Consider the following 12,356-nt stretch of genomic DNA (forward strand, 5'->3'; position numbering starts at 1 on the left):
AATGATTAGTGAGATGATTAAGTTAAAGATAATTAGCGAGATTAAAAAATCAGATGGTTTTTATTTAAAGAAGTAGAATTATTGAGAGAGTAAAGTTAGAGAAGATGAAGAAGGAAAACATGAAAAACGATGGATTTTACCAAACACAACCGGAGGAAGGGTATTTGGGTACCCAGGTAGGCTTCAAACTTAGATAATGTTGGTTGAATTGCTCCAAACTTTCAAAAAAAATGAAATTTTTTATGTAGATTTGGGCCAGTTCGGTTATCATATGTCAAGAACATGTAACCGAACACACCTGAAAGTGTAGTTTGGTTACGTTTTCCAAACACGCAGGTTACCGAACTCGCTCGTTAATGGAGGTTTTGGTCGTACAGTGTAATGTTCGGTTACCTAGGATAAAATGGTAGGTAACCGAACTTTGAAGTTAACAATTTATTTGGGTACATCTTGTGTGTTCGGTTAGTTCGCAAACTTCAACGCAACCAAGTTCCCAACCGAACTGCAGGTTAAAAGTAACCTAGTGTTAGAAGTTCGGTTGGTTCGCAAACTTCAACACATTTTGCGAATCAACCGAACTGGGTTTATATATGCATATATGCAATTAGGCAAACGTTCGGTTACTACGAAATTTATTTCTTGGCGAATTAGGTAGAGTTCGGTTACGAAGTTTCAAAGGTAGAGTTCGGTTACAAAGAAAACATAACATTTTTGCGAACGAACCGAACTTGTGGACTTCTCATTATTTTCGTAAACTAAAGTTCGGTGATATCCTTATTTTGCGAAGGAACCGAACTTATGAACTTGTGTTGTTCTAATATAAGGAGTTCGGTTAAAATTATTTTTTGCGAATCAACCCAACTCTGAGTTCGGTTAAGAAAAAATTAATTCTTGATAACCGAACTTTTCTCTGAAAAAAAAACCTCCATTAAACCTCTCTGCAACTTCCATTTTCAACTCATTTTAATGATTACTTCTCATTTATTCAACCAAAAACGAATGACAAGTAATGGGTTTGTGAGAATATCTTTGTTAATATTTTAAATTAAGTTATATATATATATATAGTGGTGGTGGTGGTTGGTGGTGGTGGTAATCGTAGGTGGTGGTGGTAATCAGTGGTTGGTGGTGGTGATAATCGGAGGTGGTGGTGGTAATCAGTGGTTGGTGGTGGTGATAATCGGAGGTGGTGGGAAGTGGTGGTGGTAATCGGTGGTTGGTGGTGGTGACAATCGGAGGTGGTGGTGGTGGTAATCGGCGATGGTGGGAGGTGGTGGTGGTTATATATATATAGGTGGTTATTGGGTTGGTTTTAAATTAAATTAGATTAAGGGTAGGTTAGTCATTTCAATGCTTCAGGACACCCCTTATAACTATAGGATAGGTGACCTAATAGGATCATGGTCCCCAAAAAAAACCATGGTCCCAAAAAAATCGTTCCAAAAAAATGGTTCTATTTTTCTCTATATATTTAACCTTAATATACAAAATTAGCCCACAATTTAAAGTTGTTAAAATTTAGCCCATAATCTCCATGGTCTCGGCCCATGGAGAATTTCTACGAGATTGGCTACACTGGTATGGTATGCCACAAAATTCGCTCACATTACAAGATAATAGATAATGCAATTTGGGCATAAAGATGGATCCATTTCTTCAACTTCAAATTTTCATGGTTTCACAGATTAGCAAATTTACAGCCAGTACAGAGTTGATCAAATTCCAAGACAAACAGGAATTTAATATGTCTGGAGAAGATCTTGATTTAAACATATATTGCACTTGGATTATTATTAACATATCCGAAATACAAGATAAAGAGTGGATAAAGACCCAGCAGCAGCGCCACAATGCAACAGGCATATCTGAACAACAATAGAGACCGTCGAGAACTAACTTAATTCTTTAACCTGACATATGACAAGTCTACTTCACCAGTTTCATTGCAGCTGTTGATTTTTCTTTTCACACAACCATCGCTGTTGTTGATGGTAGAACCGTACACCTTCATATGCCTGTTGAGCTTAAAAATACTTATATGGTTTTTGCAAACACCGCATTTATAAGGAATACGCGCGCAAACCACCATGAGCTCCCTGAAAAGTCATCCTAAGGCAATGATAAATTTCTAAGGAGTCGCATATCAGTTTAACATCATATACTGCAAGTGCAAAGCCAGCTTTCACCCCATTTGCTCCTCATCATTTTAATTTTGAAGACCAAGAACCTACCCAGTCCTACATTTTTGGGATTATGTCTGATAGGATGTTTTCAGTCTGCAGTGGGTTGAAATGAGCTTGGATTTCACTTAAAGAACATTTTCAGTGGGTTTGGTTTGATCATTGGACTGGTGGTGGATTCTATGGGTCAAAATGAATTTTTCTCAATAGCAAATGAAGGCCACTGAGCTAATTAGAAATGGTTCTGTTTAGCATAGATTCACGTACGCTCTCTAGTTCCTTCATCTGGCTGTTGATATCATCCAAGCCAGCTGATGTATGACTTTCCAAACACTCGACAGCCTTGTTGACTGCAACCTTGATCCTCATTTGGTAACACGATAATCGCTTACCATTGATTATAGGGATTATATTCATCCTTATGTCATTTATGTAAGCCTCAAAAGAGTTCCTTAGCTCCGCCTTCTTCTTATGGTCTTCATCTTCTGACTTGTATTTCTCAGCCTCTAGAGCCAACCTATCGAGCTCGGCCTTGGAAAACCTCCCCTTGTCATTGGTAATTGTAATCTGACTCTTGCTGCCTGATTTGTGTTATACCATCTGCATCAACGTCGAAACATATTGTTATTTTAGGCACACCACAAGGTGCTGGTGGGATTCCTGTCAACACAAATTCACCCAGCAAGTTATTTTCACGGATTCTACTACTCTCGCCCTCATAAACCGGGAATCTGATAGAAGTTTGATTGTCAACTTGAGTAGTGGCATCCTCCCTTTTCTTCTTAATGGGAATGGTTGTGTTCCTTGCGATAATTTTACTCATAACACCTTCATTCACCGGAATGGTTGCATCCCCAAAAGCTTGTCTTACCTCAATACCAAGAGAAAGAGGGGTGACATCCAACAAAACCAAGTCCTGCAACTTGTCATTACCCTCCTCACCACTTAAAAGAGCAGCAGCTTGTACCGCAGCACAGCCTGATCAGGGTTGATGCTCTTGCATGGTTCCTTTCCAAAGAAATCCTGCAGTAGAGACTGAAGCTTTGGAATTCTAGTAGACCCACCAACGAGCACGATTTCATGAACGCTTCTCTTGTCCATCTTAGCATCTCCCAAACACTTTTCAACAGATTCCATACATTTGTTAAACAAGTCCATGTTCAACTGTTCAAATGTGGAACGAGTAATGAGCATTTGAAAATCGATTCCTTGGTGTAAAGCATCAATCTCAATGGTTGTGTCACTAGTACTTGAGAGACTCCTCTTAGCCCTCTCACATGTTGTTCTCAACCTCCTAACAGCCCTTGGTTCTCCACTAATGTCATTGCCATACATCCTGTTGAACACCTGCACACAGTGATTCACCATCCTGTCATTGAAGTCATTTCCTCCAAGGTGGGTATCTCCAGCTGTAGCCTTGACTTCAAAGATCCCCCCGTTAATGGTGAGTAACGAAACATCCAAGGTACCACCGCCAAGATCAAAGATGAGAACATTCCTTGGGCCAAGTTTAGTCTCCTTTGTACCAAGACCGTAGGCAGTCGCAGCTGCGGTTGGTTCACTGATGATTCGCATTACATTTAACCCAGCAATGGTGCCAGCATCCCTGGTAGCATGACGCTGAGCATCGTTGAAGTAAGCGGGTACCGTGATAACGGCATTCTCAACAACTGAACCAAGAAAGTCTTGTGTTAAGAGTTGCTTGATCTTTTGCAGGATCACCAATCATACGCTCCCCAGAACCCTTAAAAGCAACCATGGTAGGAGTAGTGGGATTTCCTTGATCATTAGAAATGATCTCAACACGATCATGTTGCCACACTCCTACACATGAATATGTTGTTCCCAAATCAATACCAATTGCTGCTGCTCCTCTTCTTAATTCACCCATCTTAAAGATAACGAACAAAAACTCAAAGAAAATGGGAAAAGTTTTACAAGGAGATTGTGATGATAGAGGTTGTTTACACAGGGAGTTGAAGTGATGAGATTTGGGGTTTGAGTTCGAGAGAGAGACAGAAAGAGTGTTTAATAATGAAGAGACAGGGGAAGGTGGTTTTATCCTTGGGATAATAGGATGAAGAAACTTAAGACTCCCACCTAAACAGTGACACCATAGATCCTCCCGATCATAAGACCACGTGCATGTATTGTACACCAAAACTACTAGCTAGCTAGGTCTTGATGCTATTTGGCTCGAGCTACACAATTTAATTACAAGGAGCCGGTATAGTTTATACCCGGCATTAGGCAGCTTCACAATTTCTCTACTAGCTGGTTTGGGATTTTGTCTTTGTTATCGTTTGTTTTGGGGTTGCTTAAAACATTCTCCTCTTCTGTGGAAAATATTTAGCTTCCTCCATTATCAGTTTGTCAGCATTGTCACCAACGTAAAGGGAAGGATCAACATTCTCCTCTTCGTCGCTGGAAACAATCAGCCGCGTCACGAGAAGCGAACCCAATTCACAATTCTGATCTTTACTGCGACAGTACTTCTGATCTATGTTGCGCCTAGGTGCATTAGGGCGCGTAGCTAATAAAAACGCCCAAGCCGCCACAAAAAGTCATTTTAACTAGTGATTTTTAGCCTTACCCTCATCCACACTAATTCCAGATAACAAATCAGGCTTGTTGTGTTGGGTTGAAGAATGCGTCTCAGCTTTACTGCCGTGATCCCCGGCCTTATCCTCAGCCTCATAATTTTTATAACCCTCCTGCAAAACTTGGTTGTCATTACATCATCCCCATTCCATATTTGGTGATACGGACACAAGTAGAATGAATAGCAATAACAAACGGTTTCATGTGATAGTATGACTGAAATTTAAATGGCAAATATGATTGATTTGTATTACTCACTGAATGTGTATTTTCTTGACTCTTGGGCTTCATGTCTGGATGTGAATCTGACTCATCGTCTTTAGATTCAAAGGCAGTAAGCTCCGCATACTGCTCTGGGTGACAATCAGTCAGACAGCTATCATCATCATCATCATCTTCTCCTTCATTTTGTTGTTGAAAATTGGGCAGCCGCCACGTCTTGAAATTGTCAGTTCCAAAAGTCACAGGGTTACACAAAATCCTTGTTTCTTATAATTAGTAGCTCATGAACAGTACTGCGATGCATAACCACGCGTAAATCACAACAATGTCAACTATATACAAATTAAACTAGTGTCTGAATCAAAAGAATCTGATGCAAAAGACATAGATCAAATAACTTTGGAATTCCAAATGATCATTCGCCGCTATGTGCTAAATCTGACATAGCTAATCAAAGTGAGATGCACTCAGCACATGTAATGGATTATGTTACGTCCTCCATACAAGATACCAGTTTCCCTCTATATCATTCCTCTGAATTCACACTAGGTACAACTAAGGCTTGAAGGGATACAGTGCATATGGATGTTCAAATTTTCAAAAGCCACTTGAAATCAATTGTATCATTATACCAGCTTTTCGCAGAATCTTTTATGAGATTTATAAAAATTTACAGTTCCGTAAATGATCAGTACGTTTGCATATAAAAAATAATCTGTAGAAGGTGTGAGAATAACAGTTTCTTACCCATTTTTCAGATTGAGTTATTCAAAATACAACAATATATCTAGGTTCTGTATGAGCTCCTGCATGCACGCTTGTAGTTTCCCACGTTCAGCACTTGTGACTTGAATAAACACTTGCCTTTTGACCCAGCCTTCTCGACTTTCCCATATCTGAAGCGTGGTTGCCGCCTCCAAATGGCACGTTGTCCTACCTGAAGCAGATGATGGTCAAAATGAAAGAACTGAAAAGCTCATTACTCCTTCTGAAGTACATGACCATATAGACCCACAAAATAGAATCTGAAGAATTCATTAGCGAGAGATGTATATGGTTTTAGTAAATGAGCAATCAATTCAAGAACTACTTATAGTACAAAAGTAGAAGACACACTGAGAATTCAGCAAGTTTAACAGATATGTAATCTCACCAGATAAGCTAAGGTTTGATTGAGATCAATGTCAGGATTGCTTTCTGGAAGCCCAATGTACCTGTTCACAGAACCTAAACTTTATGGTTTCTGCAGGAGAACTTTATGCAATAGGATTTAACGTTTAAGCAAGTTCAAAGATGAGTAGACGAAAAGAAATGACAAGGACTTACTGAGTTACATCTTCCTTGAACTTGAATTTCTCGGATCCTTCGCCAGATGTAAGGATTAACAACAATTCTCTTTTGAGAAAATGAGCCTGAAAAACCGTTTCGGCTTCTCCATACCCTTGCTTTTGTCTAAGGCTGACAGAGAAAGACATATTTGATGTATCCATATCAACCCCGACACTCTTAAAGAACTCCCATCGTATTTGGATATGTTACCTGCATGGGTTCGATAAAATGTTTTTTAGAAACTAAATCCCCCAGTGTATAACTTAATACATAAACATGCATCTTTGTGTATTTACAAGTTTGGAGGCATCTAGCCATAACTGCTCATCTATGGGTAGATGGTGCCTGGTCTTTGTATATACTTCTAGTTCCCTGACTCTCTCCAAAAACTTATAAAGATGCACCAACTGAAAATTATATCAAAATGTTTTCAAAATGGTATTCGAAATTAAACTTGTAACTTTGTTCTGTAGGCAAAGCAACAGCTTGTTAATACATATATCTGGATGTCGATGGCCTAACTCAAGTCACCATTATTATTACAAAACCAGTTTTGGAATAAGATTTTTTATTTTCCTGATGAGTTTGTTTGTTAGATGTAAATAATTCAATACCAATGATTCTCTTCTCTTCGATTGGATGAATGAATCCTAGTAGTAGTACATTACATATTTAGACTACCAATGATTCCCTTCAAGGGCTTGATTAAACTAACATTTAACATCACACAACAATACTTTAAAATTAATGGTTTCAAACAAAATCCCAAATTCTCAAAACCCTAAAATCATCATCTTAAAGAAATCCTAAAATCAATGCGACGATTAAGCCAAAATTTAACTACACAGCTGCAAAATACAATGGAAAATGAAAATGGGTTTGATGTACTAACCCTTTTTGAAGAACCGTGATCTCGTTCAAATAAACCATCTTTCTAACTGTAATGAGAAGAATACCCAATTTGGTCACTGATCTGTCTTCTACTTCCTTCAATAGTACCAAATATTCTTCTACTCGATTTGCTATCGGTTTCTATTTGTTTCTCCCCATTGTTCTTTACACGATACCTCCGTCTTTCTCTCAATTTTTTTCATTTTCCCCTTCTCTGGATTCAGAGTTCTCTGGTTTCAAGTAGAAATAGCAGAATGGGAAAGGTTTGGTAATGTAGGTCATTGTACTGTCTAACACAAGGCTGGGGATCCCATTGTACTGTCTAGCACTTCCTTTGGTGCTAGCGCTACCCGAGCGAAGTGCGATACTGGCGAGTAAATTTTGTATGTGGAAGAAAAATCCTTCTCTTGTGATTAGATTTAAGGTCGCTCATGTTGTTCTTTCGGGAATGACACCAAATGGGGAAAGTTCTTTCTGAACTTGTGCTTAATGGTAATATCTCTGTGGGGAGAGCATATGTGGAATTATAGGAGATGTTTGTACCTTATGTCTCTACGACGCAAACCGAGATTTCTTGGTTGAAATCGTCCAAACTACAGGTTAGTATGTGTTCTCTTGTCTTGAAAATCTTTTGATTAATTCATTATCTCGATTCTTCGACTTTGCCAATTTTGTTGACAAAAAGGTGGAGAACTATTAAGAGTATCTTACTACATTACATGGATTTACGGAGCATCATGTAAGGGGGACTGAATTATTGTTTATAGGTTTTACCTATTTTGCAAAAATAGTATGTATTGACTTATGGGTAGAACATATCACAGTGGTATTGCTTCAAAATTGTTGTGCAATTGAATTTTGAGGAATTGTAACAATACTATATTTTTGTATAACAACTAACGAGTAGAGTGATTACGTCATTCTATCAAATCTCTTTTTGATTATTCTCAGAAGTTGTTATCACTACGGATCTTCACCAACAAAGTGTTGAACGAACACATGCCAAACATTATAAGAACTTGAAGTACGAAAAAACAACATGTATATATGATGAATAATGAAGGAAATCAAGCATAGTGGAATTTATTTATTTGAATCATGTATTGAATAGTTTTATCACTAAAATTGACAAAGGGGGAGATTGTTAGAGAAATGCTCGGTTCAACCCATAAGTTTTGATATCTCAAGTTTGTTGTACGTGGTGATCAAAACTATATCTTGATTTCTAGTCTACTAAGTCAAGTCTCGGACTAGGTTAGAATTTATAGTTGATTATCAGATATCACCCTTGAAGATTTAAGATCGATGAAGACATTTGGAGAACTTCTATATATGAGGTATGTGAAGACTGAACCATTCTATTTACTCACTATCTTACCATTTTATCTGTTGCGACTATGTCGTATGACTTTTTTAGTAGATTTACAAATAAGAAGTTTCGAGTCAAGCTTGTCTTATGAAAAATCTCCAAATATGATTTAGCAATGTTCAACAGTCCTTAACACTATTAGTTCTATGAATTAATTTGTGGATCAAATAAAAAATTCCCATACAAATGATTTTATCATTTGGGAATGTTTCAAACATCATCAGAGAGAAATATGAACTTTTAATATTTCTACTCAGGGTAGGTTGGAAAACCAGTTCGCAAACCATAGATATCCGAGTTACAGAAATATAGAGAAAGTTGGCGAACCAGATCGCAAACCGCAAGTTCAGTTGAGTACAGTTCATGAACCGTGGTGAAATGAGTTCGATAATCTAGTAGGGTTGGCGAACACGGTTCACGAACCGTAGCACCCTGACTCGAAACAAGCCTTACGGTTCACCAACCGTTCTACCAACTCTCCATGACGGATTTTAGCAGATGCTCAAAGATTTATTATTTAATATATTTAGCATTGCTAGAACTCTCTTAAACACCTTTAAGACTTCATTGATCACTTAAACACTTATGTGTATGCAACGTGATCAAACTCTTAGGTGTTTAAATGAACATTAATTTTTTTTAGTTCTTTGGCTAACTTGCCAAAACCGAACAATCATTATGCACGGTTTTTTAACCGACCCTAAGTGTATACTCTTCAATTGCATTATCAAGACTTAAAGTGTTGGCTTGATTCCCAAGTAATCTCATCTTGAATTCTAAGCAACCCCTTTTCCTTGAAAAACTATAAATAGATATGCTCTTTCAACTAGAAAAATCAATCCCCGAAACTTTGTATCCTAGTTGATTCTGAAGTCGTCCTTTTGACCTAGGTTTCCTCTAAGAAACATAATTAGGTCTACGACCTAAAGACTTCTCTTTGGGGATTCATGAATCCAGGTCCAACTATCTTTACCTTGATAGTTCGTGTATCTTGATCTTGCTTTTCTGTTATCGAGGTTTTCGTAATCTCTTTCACGCAAGATAAATAGTAATCGCAAAGTTATCTTCGTCTCAGACTTTGTGATTCCTCAAGATAGGTATATGAAAACTGATCTTAATTGATATTTTGAAGATTGTTCTTGAGAGGTGGTTAAGAATCTAGGCTGCCCCTAGGGAGTCGTAAGTTCCAGATTTGTGAGGTTTGCTAGCTTTATCTATTGCAGACAGATTTCTTCACCTTGATCTTTGATCTAAATGCAAATCAAATAGGATTATCTGTTTGGGGCAGATTGATATAAAAAAATCTTCACTTCGGCTGAAGCCATTTTTAGGTTGTAAAGGACGTTAGCTAAGGGAATCAATTGCGTAAAGCCTTGCGAGGTTCAAGAGACGTAAAGAGCGAGACTGTAATTGAATCGCTTGGAGGTGGATTCAGCCTCAACTACATTCCATTCTGAAGTCTGATAGTAGGATAGTGTCTATAGCGGCTTAATACAGTTTGGAGTTCAATATGGACGAGGTCCCGGGGTTTTTCTGCTATTGCAGTTTCCTCGTTAACAAAATTTCTAGTGTCTTATTTTTTTTCCTTTTCTGTATTATATTTATTATCTTTATAATTATATTGACATAGGTTTGTACATACTCAATCTAAGTAGATAAGTGTACTTAATTGTGATCGATTACCAGACTTGTTTCTTGTATAATTCGTATTTTAAAAGATAAATAACAAGTTTAATCACTTGAAATAATTCAGGTTGGATTATTTGGATGCGACTAGATTGATCTTGGGTATTGATTTTTGGGATCATAAAAGTACTCTGCTTATCAATCAGGTTCACGGACTCTGAGTATTATAATACTGATATTGAGTAGAGGTTGAGATATAGACTATATTTACATATTGTCAACAATCATTAAGTTGGTCTACTTACTATTGTATTAAATTTTGTCTATATAGGTTGAACGAAAAAGTTGGTGGTGTACTTAGTACCCAACACCACATATTCACTTATTAACTTAACTCAAAAGTAATTGTGTAACTAACTTTTAAACTAATAACCTTTCTAATTATTACTTTGGGCATCCCATTTATTGATAGAGCATTTAATGCAACATGTACATGACAAGTTTCTTCAATCATATATATAAGAGAGAGAGAAAAAAAAGAGAGTTTTTTTACGTTCCTAACATTTTCTTAAGAAGAAAAAAACATCATATTGCATCAGTTTAGATAGGTTTAGGTCTATAATTTTGTGAGCGAGCTTTAAACTTGTATTGTAAAACTTTTCTTTACGTGTTTCTTTGTATGATGAAGTATGATTTTCTTTTTATGCAATACAGTCAAATAAACTTCCAGTTATCCTCCAACATAATAACAAGTAAAAATGGCACTATCAGCGAGCTTGCCTAAAGATATTAAACACCTCTTGTCGAGCAATACAAGAAAAAAAATAAGGATGTTGTGATGCAGGACATCTACCTATTTTCAGTGCATCAACTGTACCAGTTGACCCACTTGGTTCGTATCAACAATTATAGTTGGTCCATTTACATCTGTATCAACTATTACAGTTGATCCTCCGCGTTTGTTTAGGTTTACTTGTTTTTCAAGTTTTTCCTTTAATATTTTGTAGAATTCCTTTTTATTTTCTCTTAATCGGTTCCTGTAACATATTTAAAGGCTATGCCTTCTTTGTTTTGGGACACGATCTATTATTACCAAAGAATATCATTATCAACACTTGTTCTTCTCTTAACTTCTTATTAAAGTTTAACTATTTTTATCCGTAACTTTATTCTTTTCTCATCCCTGCAATCTCCGTATTGACGTCCTCTTACACGTTCTACACTAGTTGCTAGAGCGAAAACGAACTATTGTGACATTTAGTAACAGTTAGTCTCTTTGCTATAGAGGTTCCATTCTCTCTTGTGGTGCCTTTATACTATATGTGTGCGTGGTTATCAATTCTGACTCTTACTGTCTAGTATAACGGTTTGTTTATGTATGTTATCTATAATAGATTTTATTAACTCATGTTACTTTTGGTAACCTCCTGTTAATGAGAATGATTTTCTTCACCTGAACCGTTTCACTATGGTATCAGACCAGTCTGATCCAAAAACCCTACTTCTCTTTTTTTCTCTACAAAAAAATTCAAGAACCTAATTCTTCAATCTCTTCAATGGAGAATCCATCATCAAATTCAATCTCGAAAATTCCTATCAATCATCTAAACATTACTTTAAAATTGAAAGAAGATAATTTCCTTATATAGAAATCTCTCATGCTTCATGTGATTCGTAAGTACAAATAGATGAAGATTTTTTATGGATCTTATCCATGTCCTTATCAATATACCAATATTATAAATCAAACATATGAAATCGAAAATATCATGTATCTTGACTGGATCGATGAAGACTCTACAATTATCATGTGGATTCAATCAACAAGTTTTGAATCAGATATTTCTTACTTCCCAAAATCAACTACTTCGTATCAACTCTGGAAAAACATTAATGAAATATTTGCTAGAGCATCTTCTATTTACTCGATTCAACTACGAACGAAGCTTTCGTCAATTAAACAAGGTGACAAATCTATTCCTTCTTTGATTACTGAGATTAAGAATCTTGCTGATCAATTAGCCGCAAATGGTGAAGTTGTTTCTGATAATGAACTTGTTGTTATTACTTTTGGTAACCAATGATATCTGGTATTGAATTGCACAATCTCTTAATTAGTGAAGAACTGTGATAGATGA

At 36.7% G+C, this 12,356-nt stretch overlaps 2 protein-coding genes across 2 annotated transcripts; both read right to left on the reverse strand.

Moving 5' to 3' along the window:
• Positions 1 to 2,408: 2,408 nt before the first annotated feature.
• On the reverse strand, positions 2,409 to 4,071 carry LOC113278701 (probable mediator of RNA polymerase II transcription subunit 37e). The gene is made up of 4 exons (XM_026527468.1): positions 3,903 to 4,071; positions 3,245 to 3,850; positions 2,859 to 3,158; positions 2,409 to 2,761 (listed from the first exon to the last, which is right to left on the reverse strand). Exons 1-4 carry the CDS (start codon positions 4,069 to 4,071, stop codon positions 2,409 to 2,411), a joined length of 1,428 nt encoding a protein of 475 aa, XP_026383253.1.
• A 1,243-nt stretch (positions 4,072 to 5,314) lies between these two features.
• On the reverse strand, positions 5,315 to 7,565 carry LOC113280946. The gene is made up of 4 exons (XM_026529557.1): positions 7,225 to 7,565; positions 6,330 to 6,542; positions 6,157 to 6,217; positions 5,315 to 5,940 (listed from the first exon to the last, which is right to left on the reverse strand). Exons 2-4 carry the CDS (start codon positions 6,491 to 6,493, stop codon positions 5,791 to 5,793), a joined length of 375 nt encoding a protein of 124 aa, XP_026385342.1. The 5' UTR covers positions 6,494 to 6,542; positions 7,225 to 7,565; the 3' UTR covers positions 5,315 to 5,790.
• Positions 7,566 to 12,356: the final 4,791 nt, after the last annotated feature.

This window comes from Papaver somniferum, chromosome 5 (genome assembly GCF_003573695.1).
Source record: "Papaver somniferum cultivar HN1 chromosome 5, ASM357369v1, whole genome shotgun sequence".
Lineage (NCBI taxonomy): Eukaryota > Viridiplantae > Streptophyta > Magnoliopsida > Ranunculales > Papaveraceae > Papaver > Papaver somniferum.